Source organism: Coregonus clupeaformis, chromosome 24 (assembly GCF_020615455.1).
Source record: "Coregonus clupeaformis isolate EN_2021a chromosome 24, ASM2061545v1, whole genome shotgun sequence".
Lineage (NCBI taxonomy): Eukaryota > Metazoa > Chordata > Actinopteri > Salmoniformes > Salmonidae > Coregonus > Coregonus clupeaformis.
This window is the reverse complement of record NC_059215.1, coordinates 28,689,058-28,716,279: the sequence shown is the minus strand read 5'-3', so window position 1 is coordinate 28,716,279 and position 27,222 is coordinate 28,689,058. Positions and strand designations below refer to the sequence as shown.

Below are 27,222 nucleotides of genomic sequence, written 5' to 3'. Positions count from 1 at the left end.
TGTTAGAATGTATTATTTAGGTGAGGTCATTTTTTTACTGCTTTAAAGATGAACAGCTCAGGGTGGATGGTGAATCCGGAGACTAGTGAATTGGTACTCATCCTCTAGTAACTCTCTTTATCTTTTGTGGTCCCTGTTGCTAACGCCATTACCTATATGTGTCCATAAACCACCTGTCCACAACCTCTGCTTTCTGTTCTCTGACTCCCTGACCTCTCAATACACTCTTAGAAAAAAAGGGGTCCAAATGGGTTCTGCAGCTGTCCCCATAAGAAAACCATTTTTGGTTCCAGATAGAACCCTTTTTGGCTCCAGATAGAACTCTCTTGGGATCCATGTAGAACCCTCTGTGGAAAGGGTTCTACATGGAACCCAAAAGGGTTCTACATGTAACCAAAAGGGGTTCTTCAAAGGGTTCTCCTATGGGACAACCGAAGAACCCTTTTTGGTTTTAGATAGCAATTTTTTTTCTAAGAGTGTAGGAAGAGTGTAAGATAATCGGTTAAAACAGTTTATTTGCATACTGTGAATGAGACTCATTCTGAGGAAAAATAATACATATTTGGTTTAGCAGGTCATCCTTCATTATTGTAGGACTATTGGTGCTGACTTTGTTGGATATATTTAATCAAGGGGAAGTTTGGGATTAAATATTAATGACTGTCAACGTGACATTTGGTTATTTTAAATGTCATTGAAACTGAAGCTGACTGATTCCTACGATGTGCTTGATGTTCCCGGACAGCAGCTTTATACATCTTTTTTTTGTTGTTGTTTCAAAATGGCAATCACAATGACATGAGATTATTATGCAGATTTGGTAGGTGAAACTACATCAGAAAGTGCTGGTGTAGGGGAGGTGTTCCAGAACGGAGAGAGAGAGAGAGAGAGAGAGAGAGAGAGAGAGAGAGAGAGAGAGAGAGAGAGAGAGAGAGAGAGAGAGAGAGAGAGAGAGAGAGAGAGAGAGAGAGAGAGAGAGAGAACAGCAATCTGTCTGATTCTGAAGTAAATACAGTCATTACTGGCCAAGAACAAGCTACAGTTGAAGGCAACAAAACTGTCTCCAGAAAAGAGAAAAGCTTTAGTGCCATTTTGTTTTATCACAAAGCTGAACACCAAATGCTTTATCTTATCTGTCCATCTCAGTACTTTGGAGCCTCTGCTAAAAGCATTAACGTAGGTACAGTGGGGGAAAAAAGTATTTAGTCAGCCACTAATTGTGCAAGTTCTCCCACTTAAAAAGATGAGAGAGGCCTGTCATTTTCATCATAGGTACACGTCAACTATGACAGACAAAATGAAAAAAAAAAATGCAGAAAATCACATTGTAGGATTTTTTATGAATTTATTTGCAAATTATGGTGGAAAGTAAGTATTTGATCAATAACAAAAGTTTCTCAATACTTTGTTATATACCCTTTGTTGGCAATGACACAGGTCAAACGTTTTCTGTAAGTCTTCACAAGGTTTTCACACACTGTTGCTGGTATTTTGGCCCATTCTTCCATGCAGATCTCCTCTAGAGCAGTGATGTTTTGGGGCTGTCGCTGGGCAACACGGACTTTCAACTCCCTCCAAAGATTTTCTATGGGGTTGAGATCTGGAGACTGGCTAGGCCACTCCAGGACCTTGAAATGCTTCTTACGAAGCCACTCCTTTGTTGCCCGGGCAGTGTGTTTGGGATCATTGTCATGCTGAAAGACCCAGCCACGTTTCATCTTCAATGCCCTTGCTGATGGAAGGAGGTTTTCACTCAAAATCTCACGATACATGGCCCCATTCATTCTTTCCTTTACACGGATCAGTCGTCCTGGTCCCTTTGCAGAAAAACAGCCCCAAAGCATGATGCTTCACAGTAGGTATGGTGTTCTTTGGATGCAACTCAGCATTCTTTGTCCTCCAAACACGACGAGTTGAGTTTTTACCAAAAAGTTCTATTTTGGTTTCATCTGACCATATGACATTCTCCCAATCCTCTTCTGGATCATCCAAATGCACTCTAGCAAACTTCAGATGGGCCTGGACATTTACTGGCGTAAGCAGGGGGACACGTCTGGCACTGCAGGATTTGAGTCCCTGGCGGCGTAGTGTGTTACTGATGGTAGGCTTTGTTACTTTGGTCCCAGCTCTCTGCAGGTCATTCACTAGGTCCCCCCGTGTGGTTCTGGGATTTTTGCTCACCGTTCTTGTGATCATTTTGACCCCACGGGGTGAGATCTTGCGTGGAGCCCCAGATCGAGGGAGATTATCAGTGGTCTTGTATGTCTTCCATTTCCTAATAATTGCTCCCACAGTTGATTTCTTCAAACCAAGCTGCTTACCTATTGCAGATTCAGTCTTCCCAGCCTGGTGCAGGTCTACAATTTTGTTTCTGGTGTCCTTTGACAGCTCTTTGGTCTTGGCCATAGAGGAGTTTGGAGTGTGACTGTTTGAGGTTGTGGACAGGTGTCTTTTATACTGATAACAAGTTCAAACAGGTGCCATTAATACAGGTAACGAGTGGAGGACAGAGGAGCCTCTTAAAGAAGAAGTTACAGGTCTGTGAGAGCCAGAAATCTTGCTTGTTTGTAGGTGACCAAATACTTATTTTCCACCATAATTTGCATATAAATTCATAAAAAATCCTACAATGTGATTTTCTGGAAATATTTTTCTCAATTTGTCTGTCATAGTTGACGTGTACCTATGATGAAAATTACAGGCCTCTCTCATCTTTTTAAGTGGGAGAACTTGCACAATTGGTGGCTGACTAAATACTTTTTTCCCCCACTGTATTTACCCTTTTGCCATTGACTCAACCCTACTATGCTCAGACCCTGATGAGTGTGTGCTACTATATATATTTTGAAACATACCTTAGGTGAAATACTGTATGCTGTACATGTGAAATCCAAACATACACAAGTTAAATAACTGTGATTCGGTATATGACCATAAGGAAACATTTGCTCATGTGTATTGCTTACCTGCAATCCCCCATCCTCTTTGTGCTGCAAGAATGCATTGGTGGCCCCTTTTTTAGCCATTCGAATCCTTGCCTGGCGCACTTTCTGGAGAATGGAAAATAATTGGATAGAAATGCCTGTGTCAGCATTTGCTCCACATACAACCCAGTGAGCAATATCTGGGGAATAAATACAAAACGCCCATTTCACAAGACAGTGTGATTCCTTGTAGCTTTACAACAGGCATTTGCCTGACAAGCACACCTAGTAAGAATGGAAGCCTATCATACATAGGATACATTACAGCAAAGGGACTGTCAACCTTCACAACAAACTGACATGCAGATGATGAGAATAACATCATGCCTCTCTCTCTTACCTGTTGTGCCCTCATCTTATCTGCCCTTTGGTTCTGGTGGTAGATCCTCGCGAAGTTGGAGACTATAACAGGCACAGGTAGAGCAATCACCAGCACACCACTGAGGGAGCAGATGGAGCCAAATATCTTGCCCGCTATGGAGTCTGGAACCATGTCTCCATATCTGCAAACAGCAAAAACAAGCCAGTGGGGGATTAATGTGAGGAACGCTTCTCTCAGGTCATTACTGTGACAGTGTATACAGGCAGAGATGCAAACCAATGGTTGTGAGTGTAAACGTGTCAATCATACTGTCTTGGACTTCAAACAGTTTACTTTAGAATGGCTCTGAAATGAAAAAAGAAATGTGCCTGAAATAGATGACAGTTACAACACTCTATCACCTGTGAAAAAACTCATAGGGTGACAAGAGAATGAAATCAACACAATATACTCTTACTACACTAGTAAGACTTCAATAAATCCATTGTGACAAGTCTTCATTGTGCTTGAGTGAACATTTGATTACATCATACATTACTTGTCAAAACTCAGAAACTCATCTTTGCAATTGAACACCTCATTTAAGAAAGGCTGATTGCCATGACTAAGAGTGATCACACCAGAGCAATTAAGAAAATAATTTCTGTCTCTCTCCTTCACTCTCACTGAACACACACGCACATATACATGTACACACACACACGCACACACACACGCACACACACACACACACACACACACACACATTTTTTCCACTTTCTCTAAGCACATGCTATCATGCAAACAAAGGCACACAAGTTGCTGGTGGTTGCCTCATACAGTACACCGTCTCGCCTCTGACTGGCCTAGCTCAGTCCATAAATCACTGCTGCTGAGCTGAATGACTGTTAAAAAGCGATAAAAGGGGAGTAATGTCAGAAGCCAGGCAGGTGTGGTGGAGCCAACATTTCCCACTTTCATCATGGCCATTGCTGTGCAGTGGAGGAATATGCCACCTGCCTTCTGATCAGCAAGCTTTCCCATAACAATAAGGCCTACATAGAGAAGCTGTGCCCCAACATGGCAGGGGGCTACTGTCAGATATAAACACTACAAACCCGTTAGCATCATTCATTCATGGAATGTGCGTCTTTTAAATAATGTAAAGACCAAAAGGTTTGTTTTGGTTTGCCCATCTAGCTGTCACTGCCACTGGATAGATTTCTTGAAGGGGCTATTTAAATAAATGATAAATGAACAGAAAACTTCCCTGCTGTAAGGCACATATGGCAGCTGTGGCACTGTCAGCACTTTGGACCACCAACAATAAGACTGCATAGTGGTACTACTGTATGCACTGTATTCACAACAGGTTGCCTATTTGACGACATTCTGCAGGTACAAAAACAAGCATGAAGATACTGTGATCTGCATGCATTAATAGTCAGTCACTGTTAGAGTAGCATATTGAACCGAGAAACATTGATACAAAAGTCTTATAGGATGCATATAACCATAAGGTAAATGTTCTGTCTTAAAAACAGATTTGATTTACTGCTTCAATTTGCAGCTACTGATGGACTCCTCAAGCCATACAGTTGAAATCAGTCCTGGATAATTGCAGGGGGAAACTGAGAAAGATTACTGTACAGTTGATGGGAAAGCTAATAGAGTTTCTCTGGACTGGGGACATTTGTAAACCACTCAAGCCCTTCAGTGATGCCCACATGCTGTGTAGTTGAGTTGATTTGCCTCGGACAAAATCTGTAGAAAATCATATTAATCATTCCCGGATACTAGATCATAATATTGCCCATCTGTGACTTATGACTATCCCTCTGTTAAACTTCCAACAGGACCGAAACACAGAGGGGTGCCCTGACAACAACATTCAGAACAGCAGCATAACATGTGCTCTGTGCTCCCTGGGCCAATCTACATCAACCCCAGCCTCTAATCTAGCTCCGCATTGGAAAACATCCAAATGATCGAAAGGCAGGATCTCTGCAGATGGCCTTGAGTTCAAAGATAAGCAAGAGAACAAGTTATATAGATCTGTAGAAATATGGTCATTAACGTAATCATCTCCCTGTGTGCTACGCATGTTAATGCTCATTGATTATACATTTTAACAAGGGAATATTTACTGTAGATTGAACACAGGCATTAATAGAATACAACTGAAATATTTGAGATAAAAACAGAATACTACTGTGCACAGGTCAGTTCAGTGTCAGTGTCTCAATGTTTTCTTATGCAGCAATATCCACGTGTTTCTCATCAGCATTATGAAGAGCTTCCTAGCTCTTTAATTTGCCCATAATAGAATAATGTCTTAGACGGATGCCCCTGTGGGAGAGAGAGAGAGAGAGGCAGCCTGGCCTAGATGTGGGTGCAGAAAGGGGTCAAGGAGGGTTGTCTCTAGTTCACAGGGATATTGAGTAGAGAGAGAATAGTGAACTGAGAACTCGCAGAAAGCTGTTAACTCTTCTTTTTTTTACTTTTTTTTTACAGCCTTACTGGGAAATGCTTCACATAATTCATTTTGAACATGTTTTAAGCTCAGCTATTATTTATATTGCTACCTTATATGCTTGGCAGCCATGTGAATGCAGTAAAATGCTCTTCATATGAATCACCATCAGCACTACAAGCACTGTACCACTTTATTCCTGCCTCTTTACAATTCTGTCTCTACAATCAAGGCATGATTTTGGCTGCTCACATTTTCGAAAGAGAGGTTTTGCACATGATCCTTGTATCTAGCCCAAAGGCTATGTTTTCATGTCTAATAACAGTGCCATATGTTGCCCTTCAAGCCTGAGAAAAATCACCAACTGTGACTAAAAGGTCTGATTCAAACGAGCAACATCATTCCAAACCAGCATTTTCATACTGTAGGATAATCCTCTCTGAAATCCTAAACAAAAATGTTAGGGGAAAAGCCAATGAAAAACTTTAACACTGACCACAAACAAGCCCATTGGCGAATGGAGCATTTTTGCCAGTCACCCAAGTTGAACCTACCATCTAAGATTGAAACTCATTGGGAGTCTTACCTACTCATAGCTAGCAGAATGGAACGGGCTAATGTGATGCTCCATTAGCCGTTACAGGTTAGGTAGTGTTTGGAGTAGCACAGAGAATTTTCGACCAACTTTAACTTGGCGATACTTCCTCAAGTCCGGACTTGGAAGACAACCAATGTCTTCTTAATGTCTATGTCTAGTTGCAGGGGGTTTGTTGAAATGCTCAGTTATTAAATCAAATAAATCTTTCACTACACCAAGTAATCCAACAACATGTACGCCACCATCTTTTTCAAATAAAAAATCTTCTCTCATTAATTGAGACAGGTGAGTGTCATCATGACATGCAGCACTTTGGGGTGGACACCCACCTGTCACAATCAATGAGAGAAGATTTGAAATAGACAAGATGGCAGCGAACACATTGTTGGATTACTTCATGGAGCAAAACATTTATTTTATTCAATAACGGAGCATGTTCTAAATTCAAACAAACCCCCTGCAACTAGACGGATGATTAAAAGACATTGGTTGTCTTCCGAGTTGGGAATTGAGAAAGTATTGACAAGAAAATTATCTGTGCTACACCAAACAGTACCTATCTAATAACGCCTATTAGCCAGCTGGAACAGAGTAATGGTCTGACTAGGCCATATTTTTAATTGCTAACCTACTCAATACTGACTGTCACATAAGGGTGTAACTGATATTGACTTGTTGTGAGTAGAGTGGTGATTGTGTCTGGCAGCTCTGATTGGTTAAACACTCATTTGCTGTACTTGATAAACAGCTGCTAATGCAAAGTGATAGCCCCACAAGCACCACTTGACATACATCCTATTCAAACCTAATGGGGACAATGAGCTCATCAGTGATTGCATCAGGTAATTACTAATTTGGTAATGAACAGGAAAATGTCAAGTGCCTGGGAATTAAACAGAGGAAGGATTTCCCCTTGGTTAGCTGACAATGTTAATGATTACAGGAGCACACCTGGATACCACCAAGAGAATGCTCTCTGCCTAGTTACGGTATGACTAGGGCTGTTGCGGTGACCGTATTACCGCCACACCGGAAGGCAGTCAAATTCCATGTGACAGTTTAGTCACGATAATTAGGCTTTTCCAAGCTCTGATGCTGCTGCTGGTCATTAGTAGCCTACCAAACGTGCTAACTGCCTGGTACCCCGCACTCTATTGTCCCTCTAATCACTCTGACATCAATGCAAATGTAATCGAAAATCTAATCAAACACTTCATGTTGCGCAACATTTCTATAGGCTATGCAATTGCGTGAGAAAACAGTGATGGCCTCTACTAAAAAGAGGAGGATCCCATCAGCTTTCTATAGGCTAGGCCTACTATAGTTATTTCTCAACTTTCCTAATATTAAGCACATTGCTTATATTTACAACAGGAGTATAGCCTACCTGGCTGGCATGAAAATGAACCACAGGAAAAGCGTCCTCCATTCGCTATTTAAGTGCATAGATTACATATATTTTTTCCGCTGCCCCTGTTTCGATACAGGTGCATGATAATGGTCCATTCTAAATCAAAACAAATTTCACAGATATATTATTTAGTATATGTAAAATACAAGATTAAATCAAGAACAGTCTGATGGGTGACAATATTAGCCTATCACTTGTGAATTATATATTATAACTTGTGAATGATGTCCAGCATAAAAAACAATGCCTTTTTTTGTGACTTTTTCTAATCATAGTCGCACACCTCATGTAGCCTAGCCCATAGGCCTATATGTTTTGATGAGGTTTGTATCACTAAAGTGGCCAAATAACTTCTTAAAATTAAGCACATTAATCCGCTTTACAAGGGGTGTAGAGCCTAACTGGCATACATGTGAGCGTGTCAGGTTCAAGTTTGGGGAAGATAATTTTCACCATAAAAATGTACCTTTATAATAAAAGCATTACATGCATAATTGCATTTGCGGTCACTTTTGATAATGGTGTTTTCCCGCTAATTGAACATTCGCGCTTATAGCCTACTGCTATGTGCGCATTGCTGCGCTTATAATGTGAAGAAATAGCCTAATCGTTTTTCAACATTTTAAGGTAAAAGTTCTGATCTGTTGCGTCAGCCACATTGCGTAAAAAAGGTTTTTGATGCTAGTGGTTGTATTAATTTGGGATATATCGCATCCCACAACTGTCCCAAACTATGTTTGGAATATTTATTTTTCCCACAGAATAGAATAGGTAGACTTTTGTACTATGGGGGATAGTAGATTGACATAGGCTAGTGCTTTTGCTGTTCGTTAGGCCTACTCATCTTGTTGAATGATGAAAAGTAAATGTGGACAGTTCTTCCAATATCTTCAATATGCACCTCGAATTAGATAAGGACGCGTGCAGTTGCGTCCCGATGTGTCTGTCTTCACTTGTAGCCTGTGAAAGACCCGATCACGTGATGGAGAGCCATGTGAGTGAGAGATGCTTCTGAGCGGGCAGCTCTCACGGAGAAGGGCACAACGGCCACTGGCCACAAAAGGCATGGATTTTTTTAGGGTGCATTAAGGCCACACAAAGGGGATGCCGCCGTGAAATTCGAGGCATTATCAAGTGCTTGTCAAGCGACTTTTTTCAAATCATCATTAGAGTCGCATCATGCAGCCTTACAATGTATTAAAAATCAAAACATATAGCCCTTCGTTTGTAGAACAACTACAGTTACATTAACAACTCTAAATTAAGCATATAGGAGTACCTATTTATTTGTTAACCGCTCAACACAGAATAGCCGCATGTGCACACTCCCTCAAATCGTTTGGAGAAAATATTATTTATATTTTATTCAGCTTTGTTCAATTGTATTCTTCATACTATAAAAATAATGCCACGGAATTCTAAGCAAATCTTGTCTGCTAAATGAACTAGTGTAGCCATTTGGCATAGCCAGATCAGGACCTACCATTAGGACAACTCAGAGTATGCGATTCTGTTCTTCTGAAATTGACAACATTTTCTTCATATCATGTTTCTTTAGACCTGTCTAAAATAAATAATGGATTTATTGTGAAGGTGTAGGTTATATTACAAGGATTTATTATACTTTTTTAAAATGTAGATGTTCCAAAGGTCTGCATCAGGAACTTGTAGGCCATGTGTGGAAGCCAGGAGATGCTAAATGTGTTTATGTTAATTAACGGTCAATTACAGTGAGACCGACAGTTATTTGCTCGACAATCACCAGCTGACGAAATTTCGTGACCGCCACAGCCCTAGGTATGACCAATGATTTATTGACAGAAAGTGTCAGCGACCAATAGACCTGCGGTATTCAAAGACATTGAAATTGCTGTGATGGTGTCAGTAGGTGCTGTAGGTGGGTGTGGTGTGGAATCAGGCGCAGGACGCAGAAGTTAAGTCCAACAAAGACTTTTAGTAGAGCACACAAAAATACAATCCAAACAGCCCGGAGGCGAGAAAATGCGCACACAGGCATAAACAAACGGGCGCACTAAACATGTGCAAAAATCCTCTCCTAAAATACAAAGGAGGCAAGCTACAAATAGCGCACCGAAAAGGGTAGCGCACCAACACGACAATGGAAACAATCACTCACAACACCTGACAAACACAACGAGAACTTATAGGACACTAATGACACTAAACGACAACAGGTGTACAATTCCAGACAAGACCAACGAACATAGAAACATACAACGGTGGCAGCTAGTATTCTGGAGACGACGAACGCCGAAGCCTGCCCGAGCAAGGAAGAGAGGCAGCCTCGGCCGAAACCGTGACAGTACCCCCCCCTTGACGCGCGGCTCCAGACGTGCGCCGACTCCGGCCTCGGGGACGACCAGGAGGACGGAGCAGGGTGCGTCGGGTGACTACGATGGAATTCCGTCAGGAGAGACGGGTCCAAAATGTCTCCCCTCGGCACCCAGCACCGTTCCTCCGGGCCGTACCCCTCCCACTCCACCAGATATTGGAGACCCCCATCCGACGTCTCGAATCCAAGATGGACCGCACTGAGTACGCCAGTGCCCCTCGATGTCCAATGGGGCGGAGGAGTCTCCCTGATCTCATTTTCTTGGAGTGGGCCAGCTACCACCGGCCTGAGAAGAGACACATGGAACGAGGGGTTAATACTTTTATACTCAACAGGTAGTTGTAATCTGTAACACACCTCGTTCAATCTTCTCAGGACTTTAAACGGCCCCACAAACCGCCGACCCAGTTTCCGACAGGGCAGGCGGAGGGGCAGGTTTCTGGTAGAGAGCCAGACTCGATCACCAGGTGCGTACACCGGTTTTAAGAAGTTTAAATAACTTCTTAAAATTAAGCACATTAATCCGCTTTACAAGGGGTGTAGAGCCTAACTGGCATACATGTGAGCGTGTCAGGTTCAAGTTTGGGGAAGATAATTTTCACCATAAAAATGTACCTTTATAATAAAAGCATTACATGCATAATTGCATTTGCGGTCACTTTTGATAATGGTGTTTTCCCGCTAATTGAACATTCGCGCTTATAGCCTACTGCTATGTGCGCATTGCTGCGCTTATAATGTGAAGAAATAGCCTAATCGTTTTTCAACATTTTAAGGTAAAAGTTCTGATCTGTTGCGTCAGCCACATTGCGTAAAAAAGGTTTTTGATGCTAGTGGTTGTATTAATTTGGGATATATCGCATCCCACAACTGTCCCAAACTATGTTTGGAATATTTATTTTTCCCACAGAATAGAATAGGTAGACTTTTGTACTATGGGGGATAGTAGATTGACATAGGCTAGTGCTTTTGCTGTTCGTTAGGCCTACTCATCTTGTTGAATGATGAAAAGTAAATGTGGACAGTTCTTCCAATATCTTCAATATGCACCTCGAATTAGATAAGGACGCGTGCAGTTGCGTCCCCGATGTGTCTGTCTTCACTTGTAGCCTGTGAAAGACCCGATCACGTGATGGAGAGCCATGTGAGTGAGAGATGCTTCTGAGCGGGCAGCTCTCACGGAGAAGGGCACAACGGCCACTGGCCACAAAAGGCATGGATTTTTTTAGGGTGCATTAAGGCCACACAAAGGGGATGCCGCCGTGAAATTCGAGGCATTATCAAGTGCTTGTCAAGCGACTTTTTTCAAATCATCATTAGAGTCGCATCATGCAGCCTTACAATGTATTAAAAATCAAAACATATAGCCCTTCGTTTGTAGAACAACTACAGTTACATTAACAACTCTAAATTAAGCATATAGGAGTACCTATTTATTTGTTAACCGCTCAACACAGAATAGCCGCATGTGCACACTCCCTCAAATCGTTTGGAGAAAATATTATTTATATTTTATTCAGCTTTGTTCAATTGTATTCTTCATACTATAAAAATAATGCCACGGAATTCTAAGCAAATCTTGTCTGCTAAATGAACTAGTGTAGCCATTTGGCATAGCCAGATCAGGACCTACCATTAGGACAACTCAGAGTATGCGATTCTGTTCTTCTGAAATTGACAACATTTTCTTCATATCATGTTTCTTTAGACCTGTCTAAAATAAATAATGGATTTATTGTGAAGGTGTAGGTTATATTACAAGGATTTATTATACTTTTTTAAAATGTAGATGTTCCAAAGGTCTGCATCAGGAACTTGTAGGCCATGTGTGGAAGCCAGGAGATGCTAAATGTGTTTATGTTAATTAACGGTCAATTACAGTGAGACCGACAGTTATTTGCTCGACAATCACCAGCTGACGAAATTTCGTGACCGCCACAGCCCTAGGTATGACCAATGATTTATTGACAGAAAGTGTCAGCGACCAATAGACCTGCGGTATTCAAAGACATTGAAATTGCTGTGATGGTGTCAGTAGGTGCTGTAGGTGGGTGTGGTGTGGAATCAGGCGCAGGACGCAGAAGTTAAGTCCAACAAAGACTTTTAGTAGAGCACACAAAAATACAATCCAAACAGCCCGGAGGCGAGAAAATGCGCACACAGGCATAAACAAACGGGCGCACTAAACATGTGCAAAAATCCTCTCCTAAAATACAAAGGAGGCAAGCTACAAATAGCGCACCGAAAAGGGTAGCGCACCAACACGACAATGGAAACAATCACTCACAACACCTGACAAACACAACGAGAACTTATAGGACACTAATGACACTAAACGACAACAGGTGTACAATTCCAGACAAGACCAAACGAACATAGAAACATACAACGGTGGCAGCTAGTATTCTGGAGACGACGAACGCCGAAGCCTGCCCGAGCAAGGAAGAGAGGCAGCCTCGGCGAAACCGTGACAGTACCCCCCTTGACGCGGCTCCAGACGTGCGCCGACTCGGCCTCGGGGGACGACCAGGAGGACGCGAGCAGGGTGCGTCGGGTGACTACGATGGAATTCCGTCAGGAGAGACGGGTCCAAAATGTCTCCCCTCGGCACCCAGCACCGTTCCTCCGGGCCGTACCCTCCCACTCCACCAGATATTGGAGACCCCCATCCGACGTCTCGAATCCAAGATGGACCGCACTGAGTACGCCAGTGCCCCCTCGATGTCCAATGGGGGCGGAGGAGTCTCCCTGATCTCATTTTCTTGGAGTGGGCCAGCTACCACCGGCCTGAGAAGAGACACATGGAACGAGGGGTTAATACTTTTATACTCAACAGGTAGTTGTAATCTGTAACACACCTCGTTCAATCTTCTCAGGACTTTAAATGGCCCCCACAAACCGCCGACCCAGTTTCCGACAGGGCAGGCGGAGGGGCAGGTTTCTGGTAGAGAGCCAGACTCGATCACCAGGTGCGTACACCGGTCCCTCACTGCGGTGGAGATCGGCGCTCGCCTTTTGACGACGGAGGGCCCGCTGCAGGTGGACGTGTGCAGCGTTCCACGTCTCCTCAGAGCGCCGCACCCACTCATCCACCGCAGGAGCCTCGATCTGGCTCTGCTGCCAAGGTGCCAGAACCGGCTGGTAACCTAACACACATTGGAAAGGGGTTAGGTTAGTGGAGGAATGGCGTAGGGAATTCTGGGCCATTTCTGCCCAGGGAACGTACCGTGCCCACTCCTCCGGCCGGTCCTGGCAGTAAGATCTAAGAAACCTACCCACATCCTGGTTCACACGTTCCACCTGCCCATTACTCTCCGGATGGTAACCCGAGGTGAGGCTCACCGAGACCCCCAACCGCTCCATAAAGGCTCTCCAGACTCTGGAGGTAAATTGGGGACCTCGATCAGACACAATATCCTCGGGTACCCCGTAGTGCCGGAAAACATGGGTGAATAGCGCTTCGGCGGTCTGTAGGGCCGTAGGAAGGCCCGGCATAGGGAGCAAACGACAGGCCTTAGAGAACCGGTCCACAACGACCAGTATAGTAGTATTCCCCTGTGAGGGAGGAAGGTCAGTGATGAAATCCACCGAGAGGTGAGACCATGGTCATTGTGGAACGGGCAGGGGTAGTAACTTACCCCTAGGCAGATGTCTAGGCGCCTTACACTGGGCGCACACCGAGCAGGAGGAGACATAAACCCTCACATCCCTCGCCAACGTGGGCCACCAGTACTTAGCACTAAGGCAGTGCACTGTCCGGCCGATACCAGGATGTCCAGAGGAGGGTGACGTGTGAGCCCAATAGATCAATCTATCCCGAACCTCGAGCGGAACGTACTTCCGACCCTCCGGGCATTGAGGTGGACTAGGGTCGGCGCGCAGCGCCTGCTCGAGTTCAGCATCGACCTCCCACACTACCGGTGCCACCAGACAAGACTCCGGCAGTATGGGAGTGGGCTCCACGGACCTCTCCTCCGTGTCATACCGCCGAGACAGCGCGTCTGCCTTACCGTTCTGTGACCCAGGGATGTATGTGATCTTAAATATGAACCGGGTCAAAAACATATTCCACCGCGCCTGGCGAGGGTTTAGTCTCCTAGCTGCCCGGATGTACTCCAGGTTACGGTGGTCCGTCAAAATGAGGAAAGGGTGTTGAGCCCCCTCAAGCCAGTGCCTCCACACCTTTAGGGCCTGTACCACGGCTAACAGCTCCCTGTCCCCTACGTCATAATTTCGCTCCGCCGGACTGAGCTTCTTGGAATAAAAAGCACAGGGGCGGAGTTTAGGTGGCGTGCCGGACCGTTGCGAAAGCACGGCTCCTTTACCGGCCTCTGACGCGTCCAGCTCTACCTGAAATGGTAAAGAGGGATCCGGATGCGCTAGCACCGGAGCCGAGGTAAACAGGTCCTTCAGCCTCCCAAACGCCCTGTCCACCTCGGCTGACCACTGCAGACGCACCGGACCCCCTTCAAAAGAGACGTTATGGGAGCTGCCACCTGTCCAAAACCCCGGATAAACCTCCGCTAGTAATTCGCAAACCCCAAAAACTGCTGCACCTCCTTCACAGTGGTTGGCGTTTGCCAATTACGCACGGCTGACACCCGGTCTACCTCCATCTTCACCCCTGACGCAGACAACTGATAACCCAAAAAAGGAGACCGACTCCTGGAAAAACAGACACTTCTCTGCCTTGACATACAGGTCGTGCTCCAACAGCCTCCGCAACACTCGGCGCACCAGTGCCACATGCTCGACTCGGGTAGACGAGTACACGAGAATGTCATCTATGTACACGACCACCCCCCTGCCCCTGCATGTCCCTGAAGATCTCATCTACGAATGATTGGAAAACTGAAGGAGCGTTCATCAACCCGTATGGCATGACAAGATACTCGTAATGGCCCGAGGTGGTACTAAAGGCTGTCTTCCATTCATCGCCCCCTAATGCGCACCAAGTTGTACGCGCTCCTGAGATCTAATTTAGTGAAGAAACGCGCCCCGTGCAATGACTCCGTCATGGTCGCAATCAGCGGGAGTGGATAACTGTACTTCACCGTGATCTGATTGAGACCACGGTAATCTATGCACGGGCGTAACCCACCATCCTTTTTCTTCACAAAAAAGAAACTCGAGGACGCAGGGGAAGTGGAGGGCCGTATGTATCCTTGTCTCAGAGATTCGTCTATGTAAGTCTCCATAGCTCTCTTCTCCTCCTGAGACAGAGGATACACATGGCTCCGTGGGAGCGCAGCTCCTGCCTGGAGGTCTATCGCACAATCTCCCTGCCTATGGGGAGGCAACTGCGTCGCCCTCGACTTACTGAACACAATAGCCAAATCCCCATACTCAGGGGGAACGTGCAATGCGGGCACCTGGTTTGGACTCTCCACCGAGGTAGCCCCTACGGAAACGCCTAAACATCGACCCACACACTGGGCAGACCACTCCATCAGAGCCCTCTCCTGCCACGAAATGAACGGGTTATGGGTACTCAACCAGGGCATGCCCAGCACCACCGGATACGCAGGCGAGTCGATCAGAAATAGCTGGATCATCTCCTGATGACCCCCCTGCGCACACATCCTAAGTGGCGCCGTGACCTCCCTGATCAAGCCCGATCCCAACGGACGGCTATCTAGGGCATGAACGGGGAAGGGGACGTCAACAGGGAGAAGGGGAATCCCTAAGGCTAAACAAAATTTATTATCAACAAAATTCCCAGCCGCGCCTGAATCTACCAGCGCCTTATGCTGGGAATGAGGTGCTACCTGTGGAAAACGCACAGGTATACAGAAGTGCGCAACAGAGAGCTCTGGGTGAGTGGGGCGCCTACTCACCTGGAAGGACTCCCCAGTGCGGGGCCTGTCGTCTTCTCCCCTAGGAGGCCATCCCCAGCACCTAGCCGCGGTGTGTCCTCCCCGACCACAGTTGGTGCAGGAGATGGACCCCCTCGTACTCTGACCTCTCCTCTCTCTAGCGCCAGCGCCCCCGAGCTCCATGGGGCTCGGCTCGGAGACGCTGGAGGGTGAAATGGACGGACCTCCCTCGGGACGTCCGCGGGTAGCCAGCAGGGTGTCCAGCCTGATGGACATGTCGACTAACTGGTCGAAAGAGAGGCTGGTGTCCCGACAGGCCAGCTCCCGACGGACGTCCTCACGTAGACTACAGCGGTAGTGATCGATGAGGGCCCGCTCATTCCACCCTGCATCCGCCGCTAGAGTACGGAATTCCAACGCGAACTCCTGGGCACTCCTCTTCCCCTGCCGGAGGCAGAACAGACGCTCCCCCGCCGCTTTCCCCTCTAGTGGATGGTCAAACACCGCCCTGAAGCGACGGGAAAACTCAGCGTAGGTGATGGTGGTCGCGTCTATCCTCCTCCACTCGGCGTTGGCCCATTCTAACGCCTTGCCGGAAAGGCAGGAGATAAGGGCGGACACGCTCTCGTGTCCCGAGGGCGCCGGGTGCACGGTGGCCAGGTAAAGCTCCACCTGGAGAAGGAAGCCCTGACACCCGGCAGCGGTCCCATCGTAGGCCCTCGGGAGCGAGAGTCGAACTCCTCTGGGTTCCGGAGCGGGAATGGGCTGATTTGCTGATGGTGATGGTAGGGACGGTGGCGTTGGGGGTGTTCCTCGGGTCTCCCAGCGTTGGAGCGTGTTGATCACATCCTGCAGGGCGGTCCCGATCCGCAGGATCTGGTCGTTCTGCTCCCGAACCCGATCCTCCAACGTCTCCTGTGCTGCTGCGGCTCCTGCTGATTCCATTCAGAAGGGTGAGTGATTCTGTCAGTAGGTGCTGTAGGTGGGTGTGGTGTGGAATCAGGCGCAGGACGCATAAGTTAAGTCCAACAAAGACTTTTAGTAGAGCACACAAAAATACAATCCAAACAGCCCGGAGGCGAGAAAATGTGCACACAGGCGTAAACAAACGGGCGCACTAAACATGTGCGAAAATCCTCTCCTAAAATACAAAGGAGGCAAGCTACAAATAGCGCACCGAAAAGGGTAGCGCACCAACACGACAATGGAAACAATCACTCACAACACCTGACAAACACAACGAGAACTTATAGGACACTAATGACACTAAACGACAACAGGTGTACAATTCCAGACAAGACCAAATGAACATAGAAACATACAACGGTGGCAGCTAGTATTCCGGAGACGACGAACGCCGAAGCCTGCCCGAGCAAGGAAGAGAGGCAGCCTCGGCCGAAACCGTGACAGATGGGACAACCACATCCCCTCACTTTGATTACAATTGTACAAATTCTGTTTGGGTAAAAAAAAAAAAACACTTTGAAGTGTGGGTCATTGTGGACTTGGTGATGCCCACATGCTGTGTAGTTGAGGTGATTTGCCTCAGACAAAATCTGTAAAAATCATATTAATCATTCCCGGATACTAGATCATAATATTGCCCATCTGTGACTTATGACTATCCCTCTGTTAAACTTCCAACAGGACCAAAACACAGAGGGGTGCCCTGACAACAACATTCAGAACAGCAGCATAACATAAATGTACTGTATGAGTGATTCCATAATGACATGCCATAAAACAGCAACTTTATCACAGCATGAACATGGGCGCTAAAACAGGTAAGGACGTTCATTCAGTGTTAGCAGTGAGCAGCACTCTGTGTTGCTGCAGCCTTTAAGGTTGCTGTTGAGATAGGTTGGTTTGTGAAGCTGGGGAGAGATCAGAGCATGTGTCCCATATAGATAACCAGTCTATTTACTGCTCCCTGTCTACAGGCACTGTGCAATTTGCTGGACATCATGAAAAGCTGACCTGTCACCTTAATACTAACCAAAGCCGGGGAAAAATAACACTAACGAAGTGTTACATATTTTGTTTTAGTTTTGAAATAATTTTACATTTACATTTATGGGGCAAGGGCATTAAAGTGTGTTTAGATGTGAATTTGTATTTGTGTTTTCACTGTCTCAAGAAAAATAATGACAATTTATGGCACATGACATCCCCATAGTGGTCTGGTGGTTGATAAATGAACAGATTATGCAAAGCAGCAATGGATAATCAATATGCATGGTCTATTTAAGATCTTGATTCACTCAAATAAGTTAGAAAGCCTTTTCCACTTAGATAAGCATCTGTAGTCCGATCTTACTTAGGACACAGTGGTTAATTGAAATTCATCAGCCACAATGGGTACCCTAACCATTCGCAACACCCTGTAGTAGGAATGACAACGTGAGTAACATAGGAGTACAACCCATACGTGGAAAGTGATACTGTATGAGAACTGTGAGTTATTGAAACTCTGAACCAATCATTTTTGGGGGACATAATCCAGAAAAATTTGATGACATACAGTACTGGATTGATTGACATAAAGTGAAGTAAAACCTTTCCGTTCTCTCAGTGAGAAAGTTGTGGATGCAGACGTAGTACTCTTTTAGGCTCGGATGGCGCTGGAATGGATAACTGCTGTTTTACGGGCTCCTGACCAATTCTGCAATTTTTTGTGCTTTTTTGCGCTGATCTTATTTCCCTCATCGTTAACTATGACCGAAAAGAGCTTCTGGACATTAGATCAGCCATCACTAAACTTGATTTGGATGAAGATTTCTACTACAATGAGTCGGCGGCGCAGGACATACTGCTCACCCCGGACTAGGCCCTAATCCTTGAGACTCGGAAGAGAAAGAGACGGCACAAGAGAGGTCGACGAGCGGGCACCCTAACGAAAATACGTCGGCGAGTAGATAAACCACCTCTACCCTTCGTTCTATTGGTGAACGTACAATCACTGGAGAACAAACTGGACGAGCTCCATTCGAGACTATCCTATCAACTGAAGAACTTTAATATCCTAAATTTCTCGGAGTCGTGGCTGAACAAGGACATGGATAATATATCTAGCTGGTTTTTCTAGGCATTGGCAGATCAGAACTGCAGCTTCGGGTAAGCTTAAGGGGGGAGGTGTGTGTGTCTTTGTTAACAACAGCTGGTGCGTAATATCTAATATTAAGGAAGTCTTGAGGTTCTGCTCGCCCGAGTTAGAATACCTCATGATAAGCTGTAGACCATGCTATTTACCAAGAGAGTTTTCATCTATATTTTTGGTAGCTCTCTATTTACCACCACAAACCGCTGCTGGCACTATGAACACACTCAATGAGCTGTATAGGACCATAAGCGAAAAAGAAAACACTCACACAGAGGCGGCGCTCCTAGTGGCCGGTGATTTTAATGCAGGGAAACTGAAATCCATCTTACTTCATTTCTACCAGCATGTCACCTGTGCAACTAGATGCAAAAAACTCTAGATCACCTTTACTCCACACACAGAAACACATACAAAGCGCTCCCTCAACCTCCATTTGGCAAATCTGACCATAACTCTATCCTCCTGATTCCTGCTTACAAGAAAAAACTCAAACAGGAAGTACCAGTGACGCGCCCAATACAGATGTGGTCCGATGAAGCGGGTGCTAAGCTACAGGACTGTTTTCCTAGCACAGACAGGAATAAATATGTTCCAGGATTCATCCGATGGAGTTTACCATATCAGTCACCGGCTTCATTAATAAGTGCATCGATGTCGTCGTCCCCACAGTGACGGAACGTACATATCCTAACCAGAAGTCATGGATTACAGGCAACATCTGCACTGGGCTAAAGGCTAGAGCTGCCGCTTTCAAGGAACGGGACACTAATCCGGACGCTTATTAGAAATCCCGCTACGACCTCCGACGAGCCATCAAACAAGCAAAGCATCATAACATGACTAAGATCGAATCCTACTACGCCAGCTCTGACACTCACAGATTACAAAGGGAAACCCAGTGTCCAGTGACACGAGCCTACCAGACGAGCTAAAGCAGACAAGCTAAATGCCTTTAATGCTCGCTTTGAGGCAAGCAACACTGAACCATGCATGAGAGCACCAGCTGTTCTGGATGACTGTATGATCATGCTCTCCGTAGCCGATGTGAATAAGACCTTTAAACAGGTTAACATTCACAAGGCCACTGGGCCAGATGGATTACCAGGACGCTTTCAACCTCTTCCTAACTCAGTCTGTAACACCTACAGTTGTAGTCGGAAGTTTACATACACCTTAGCCAAATACATTTAAACTCAGTTTTTCACAATTCCTAACATTTAATCCTAGTAAACATTCCCTGTCTTAGGTCAGTTAGGATCACCATTTTATTTTAAGAATGTGAAATGTCAGAATAATAGTAGAGAGCATGATTTATTTAAGCTTTTATTTCTTTCATCACATTCCCAGTGGGTCAGAAGTTTACAGACACTCAATTAGTATTTGGTAGCATTGCCTTTAAATTGTTTAACTTGGGTCAAACGTTTCGGTTAGCATTCCACAAGCTTCCCACAATAACTTGTGTGAATTTTGGCTCATTCCTCCTGACAGAGCTGGTGTAACTGAGTCAGGTTTGTAGGCCTCCTTGCTCGCACACGCTTTTTCAGTTCTATAAGATTGAGGTCAGGGCTTTGTGATGGCCACTCCAATACCTTGACTTTGTTGTCCTTAAGCCATTTTACCACAACTTTGGAAGTATGCTTGGGGTCATTGTCCATTTGGAAGACCCATTTGCGACCAACCTTTAACTTCCTGACTGATATCTTGAGATGTTGCTTTAATATATCCACATAATTTCCCTTCCTCATGATGCCATCTATTTTGTGAAGTGCACCAGTCCCTCCTGCAGCAAAGCACCCCCACAGCATGATGCTGCCACCCCCGTGCTTCACGGTTGGGATGGTGTTCTTCGGCTTGCAAGATGCCCCCTTTTTCCTCCAAACATAACGATGGTCATTATGGCCAAACAGTTCTATTATTGTTTCATCAGACCAGAGGACATTTCTCCAACAAGTACAATCTTTGTCCCCATGTGCAGTTGCAAACCATAGTCTGGCTTTTTTATGGCGGTTTTGGAGCAGTGGCTTCTTTCTTGCTGAGCGGCCTTTCAGGTTATGTCGATATAGGACTCGTTTTATTGTGGATTTAGATACTTTTGTACCTGTTTCCTCCAGCATCTTCACAATGTCCTTTGCTGTTGTTCTGGGATTGATTTTCGCACCAAAGTACGTTCAACTCTAAGAGACAGAACGCGTGTCCTTCCTAAGAAGTATGACGGCTGCGTGGTCCCATGGTGTTTATACTTGCGTACCATTGTTTGTACAGATGAACGTGGTACCTTCAGGAGTTTGGAAATTGCTCCCAAGGATGAACCAGACTTATTTTCTGAGGTCTTTGCTGATTTCTTTTCATTTTCCCATGATGTCAAGCAAAGAGGCAATGAGTTTGAAGGTAGGCCTTGAAATACATCCACAGGTACACCTCCAATTGACTCAAATTATGTCAATTAGCCTATCAGAAGCTTCTAAAGCCATGACATCATTTTCTGGAATTTTCCAAGCTGTTTAAAGGCACAGTCAACTTAGTGTTTGTAAACTTCTGACCCACTGGAATTGTGATACAGTGAATTATAAGTGAAATAATCTGTCTGTAAACAATTGTTGGAAAATTACTTTTGTCATGCACAAAGTAGATGTCCTAACCGACTTGCCAAAATATAGTTTGTTAACAAGACATTTGTGGAGTGGTTGAAAAACGAGTTTTAATGACTCCAACCTCAGTGTATGTAAACTTCCGACTTCAACTGTACATGTTTCGAGCAGGCCACCATAGGCCCTGTGCCCAAGAACGCCGAGGTAACCTGTCTAAATGACTATCGGCCCCTTAGCACACGCATCTGTAGCCATGAAATGCTTTGAAAGGCTGGTCATGGCTCACATCAACACCATCATCCCAGACACCCTGGACCCACTCCAATTCGCATATCGCCCCAACAGATCCACAGATGATGCAATCTCTATTGCATTCCACATTGCCCTCTCCCACCTGGACAAGAGGAACACCTATGTGAGAATGCTGTTCATTGACTACAGCTCGGTGTTCAACACCATAGTGCCCTCCAAGCTCATCATTAAGCTAAGGACCCTGGGACTGAACACCTCCCTCTGCAACTGGATCCTGGACTTTCTGACGGGTCACCCCCAGGGGGTGAGGGTAGGCAACAACACATCCGCCATGCTGACCCTCAACACGGGGGCCCCTCAGGGCTGCGTGCTTGGTCCCCTCCTGTACTCCTTGTTCATCCATGACTGCATGGCTGCACACAACTCCAACATCATCATTAACTTTGCTGACGACACGACATGGTAGGCCTGATCACCGATGACGATGACAGCCTATAGTGAGAAGGTCAGAGACCTGGCAGTGTGGTGCCAGGACAACAACCTCTCCCTCAACGTCAGCAAGACAAAGGAGCTGATGGTGGACTACAGGAAACGGAGGGCCAAGCACGCCCCCATTCACATCGACGGGCTGTAGTGGAGTGGGCCGAGAGCTTCAAGTTCCTTGGTGCCCACATCACTAAGGATCTATCATGGTCCACACACACCAACACAGTTGTGAAGAGGGCAATGCCTCTTTCCCATCAGCAGGCTGAACAAATTTCACATGGGCCCTCAGAACCTCAAAATGTTCTACAGCTGCACCATTGAGAGCATCTTGACTGGTTGCATCACTGCTTGGTTATGGCAACTGCTCGGCATCTGACCACAAGGCGCTACAGAGAGTAGTGCGTACGGCCCCTACATCATTGGGGCCAAACTCCCTGCCATCCAGGACCTCAATACCAGTACTCCAGCCACCAGTCATAGGCTGTTCTCTGTGCTACCGCATGGCGGCAATACCGATGCACCAAGTCCGGAACCAACAGCTTCTACCCCCAAGCCAAAAGACTGCTAAATAGTTAGTTAAATAGTTAACCAAATAGCTACCCAGACTATCTGCATTGACCCTTTTTGCACTAAACTTTTTTTGACTCATCACATACGGTGCTGCTACTGTTGCCTAGTCACTTCATTCCTAGTTGTATGTACATATCTTCCTCAATTACCTCGTACCCCTGCACAGCGACTAGGTACTGGTACCCTGTCTATATAGCCAAGTTATCGTTACTCATTGTGTATTTATTATTGCTTTTATTATTATGTGTCATTACCTTTCTATTATTTCTCTATTGTCTTTCTCTCTGCATTGTTGGGAAGGGCCCGTAAGTAAGAATTTCACTATTAGTTTACCGGTTGTTTACGAAGCATAAGTAAAATTGTATTTTATTTTATTTGTTTGATTGTTTTACACTACAGAGGGAAGGAATCCAAGCATTGAACTTCACCAGTTAAGTTAGTCAACAAAACAGGCAGGGAGAAATGTCCTATTTTTTTGCAGGTTTAGCTAAATGCTTCACTTGAGCGAATAGACTGTTTACACTCAATATGCCACCTTATTACACTCAATAAGCCACACGGGGGCCCCTCAGGGGTGCGTGCTCAGTCCCCTCCTTTACTTCCTGTTCACCCATGACTGCATGGCCAAGCACAACTCCAACACCATCATTAAGTTCAGGCATGATCACCGAAAACGATGAGACAGCCTGGCAGTGTGGTGCCAGGATAAAAACCTCTCCCTCAAGACAAAAGGAGATGATCGTGGACTACAGGAAAAGGAGGGCCGAGCACGCCCCCATTCTCATCGACGTGGCTGTAGTGGAGCAGGTTGAGATCTTCAAGTTCCTTGGTGTCCACATCACCAACAAACTATCATGGTCCAAACACACCAAGACAGTCGTGAAGAGGGCACGACAACGCCTATTCCCCCTCAGGAGACTGAAAAGTTTTGGCATGGGTCCTCAGATCCTCAAAAGGTTTTACAGCTGCACCATCGAGAGCATCCTGACTGGTTGCATCACCACCTGGTATGGCAACTGCACAGCCTCAAACCGCAAGGCACTACAGAGGGTAGTGCGTACGGCAAGTACATCACTGGGGCCTAGCTTCCTGCCATCCAGGACCTCTATACCAGGCGGTGTCAGAGGAAGGCCCTAAAAATTGCCAAAGACTCCAGCCACCCTAGTCATAGACTGTTCTCTCTGCTACCGCACGGCAAGCGGTACCGGAGCGCCAAGTCTAGGTCCAAAAGTCTTCTTAACAGCTTGTCACGGTTTCGGCCGAGGCGGCTCCTTCTCCTTGTTCGGGCAGGCTTCGGCGGTCGTCGTCTCCGGAGTACTAGCTGCCACCGTTCGATGTTTCATGTTAGATTGGTTTTGTCTGTTTGTCACACCTGTTCATTGTTAAGTGTTCATTAGGCACCCTATTTAGTTCTCTTGTTCGATGTCACGTGTTGTTGTTGGTCCGCTGTTCTGTGCTCTCTGTATTTCGTTTTGTTTAAGAGAGTCCTGCACGTTGTGCGCATTTACTTTGGACATTCCAGTGTGCGTATGTTTCGCCTGTGGCCTGTTGCCGTGTTGGCTTGTACTGTCGGACTTCACTAAAGACATCTGTTCTTTGAATCTCTGTGTCCTGCGTGTGATTCCACGTTCCCTCTACACTCAACCCTGACACAGCTTCTACCCCCAAGCCATAAGACTACTGAACAGCTAATCAAATGGCTACCCAGACTATTTGCATTGACCCCCAACCCCCACATTTTCTACGCTGCTGCTACTCTCTGTATATTATCTGTGCATAGTCACTTTACCTCTACCTACGTGTACATATTACCTCAATTACCTCGACTAACCTGTGCACCTGCACATTGACTCTGTACCGGTACCCCCTGTATTTAGCCTTGTTACTGTTATTTTATTGTTGCTCTTTAATTATTTGTTATTTTTCTATTTTCTTCTTTTTAATTGTTATGTATTTATTTTTTACTTCAGTTTATTTTGTAAATACTTTCTTAACACTTATTTTTCTTAAAACTGCATTGTTTTGTCTCAAAATATTATATCAATATCAGTTTTAGAAATGACGTATGCTTGCCCTTTTATACAGTATGCTTGTCCAGGTGTAAAACAGTCTTAAACCTTTGCAATTCTAGAGGGGAATTTACCCATCCATTGAATCATATCACCTGCACTGGGGCTTAATATCTCCTCCATCGTGCTTTTGAGTAAGTTCCTACACCTCATTATGGTTAAAATTATTTTAGTGTGCAAAGCTCTAATGATAAAAATGGATGACACAATGCAGGCAGTTGTACCATATTTGTATGGCTTTTAGCCTTGCCCTACAAGGTACATCTGTTTTAAAAAGGAAAATGCATCCCAAGCCGTCTGCGCCTATTGGCTTCAAGCCCAGGGCGAGGGACTGAGAAACTGCAGCATCGCTGTCAGACTAGACCAGACCAACAAGCTATTTTGGATGAAGGACAATTGACATACAGTGCCTTGGGAAAGTATTCAGACCCTTTGACTTTTTCCACATTTTGTTACGTTACAGCCTTATTCTAAAATTGATTACATTGTTTTTGTTCCTCATCAATCTACACACAATACCCCATAATGACAAAGCAAAAACAGGTTTTTAGAAATGTTTGCTCATTTATAAAAAATCAGCCTCACTTCCGGGTACCGGCCTCAATCTAACGGGCAGGTGGAGAGGATGAACCAGGAGTTGGGGAGATTCCTGAGGAGTCACTGCCAGGATCGGCAGGGGGAGTGGGCCCGATTCCTTCCTTGGGCTGAATACACCCAGAATTCACTTCATCACTCCTCTACCGGGCTGTCTCCCTTCCAATGCGTCCTGGTGTACCAGCCAGCCCTGGCTCCGTGGACCCCGTGCCAGACCGACGCTCCTGCGGTGGGATGAGTGGTTCTGGCGTGCAGAGGAGGTTTGGAACGCTGCCCACGTCAGGCTCCAATGCGCTGTCCGCCGCCAGAAGAAGCAGGCGGACCGCCACCGCAATGAAGCTCCCGTGTTCCATCCTGGTGATCGCATCTGGCTCTCCACCAGGAACCTCCCGCTCCGCCTGCCCTGCCGGAAACTGAGCCCTTGGTTTGTGGGGCAATTCAAAGTCCTCCGGAGGGTCAATGAGGTAACATACCAATTACAGCTCCTCACTAACTACCGGATCTCACCTTCTTTTCATGTTTCCCTCCTCAGGCCGGTGGTTCCTGGTCCCCTGGCTAATGCCGTCCCCCACAACACCCCTCCGCCTCCCCTGGACATTGAGGGGGGTCCCGCCTATGCTGTCAGATCACTCCTGGACTCCCAACGTCTTGGGGGACGGCTCCAGTACCTGGTGGACTGGGAGGGGTACGGTCCAGAGAAGCGGTGCTGGGTTCCGGTGGACGGCATTCTAGATCCTAATATCATCCGAGAATTCACCTTCGCCGTCCGGACCGGCCCGCTACTCGCCCTCGGGGCCGTCCTCCTGGCCGGCGTCACTCCCGCTCCCCCTCTCCGGCGCGCGACGTTGCCAGTCTACTAATCACCGGTCCTTGCACCCATCATTATGCACACCTAGCAACCAACATTACGCACTCCTGCGCCTCATCATTAGACACACCTGGACTTCATCACTTCCCTGATTACTCCCCCTTTATCTAGCACTCCATTGTATTCACCCCTCAGGCAGTATTGGTTATGTTTTCCATGTTAGACGCTTCCCTTGTTTTGTATCGTTCCATGTTCTTCGTAATTAAACTCACTAACTGCACTTGCTTCCTGACTCCCTGCGTCCACGTTGCACAGGTAGAACCCTTTTTGGTTTGAGGTAGAAGTCTTTTGGGTTCCATGTAGAACGCTCTGTGTAATGGGTTCTACATGGAACTCATAAAGGTTCTACCTGGAACCACAAAGGGTTCTTCAAAAGGTTTTCCTATGGGAACAGCCGAAGAAACCTTTTAGGTTCTAGATAGCACCTTTTTTTCTAAAAGTGTATGGTTGTAACAGACAACTTTTTAATGGAACTTTATTAAAAAGCTGAAATTTGAGGTTTTGTTCTTTACCCTTTAATATTTCATCTAAGAATTTCTACCATCTAACCCAGAGCCTTTAGTCTGTAAAGCAGGCTAACTCTATTCCAAATTATTGGGGGTTTGAAGTAAATATTGAGGAACTGGTAACAGATACTCAATTGAAATCTAATGACAAAGAAAAAGCCTAAAGAATAATTTTGACGGACGGATATTGCGGATAACTATACATCCCTTTATTCAAAGACATTTTTGTCTCCTCCTGCAATATTATTGCTGT

At 45.7% G+C, this 27,222-nt stretch overlaps 1 protein-coding gene across 1 annotated transcript in view; it reads right to left on the bottom strand.

Annotated features, from left to right (window-relative positions):
• Window positions 1-27,222, bottom strand: part of LOC121538362 (potassium voltage-gated channel subfamily D member 1-like) — a 79,361-nt gene that overhangs the window by 6,868 nt on the left and 45,271 nt on the right. Inside the window, exons 3-4 of the mRNA XM_041846289.2 lie at window positions 3,325-3,487; window positions 2,967-3,050 (exon numbers count right to left, since the gene is read on the bottom strand). Coding sequence (XP_041702223.1) covers window positions 2,967-3,050; window positions 3,325-3,487 — 247 coding nt within the window. The remainder of the gene's footprint in view (window positions 1-2,966; window positions 3,051-3,324; window positions 3,488-27,222) is intronic.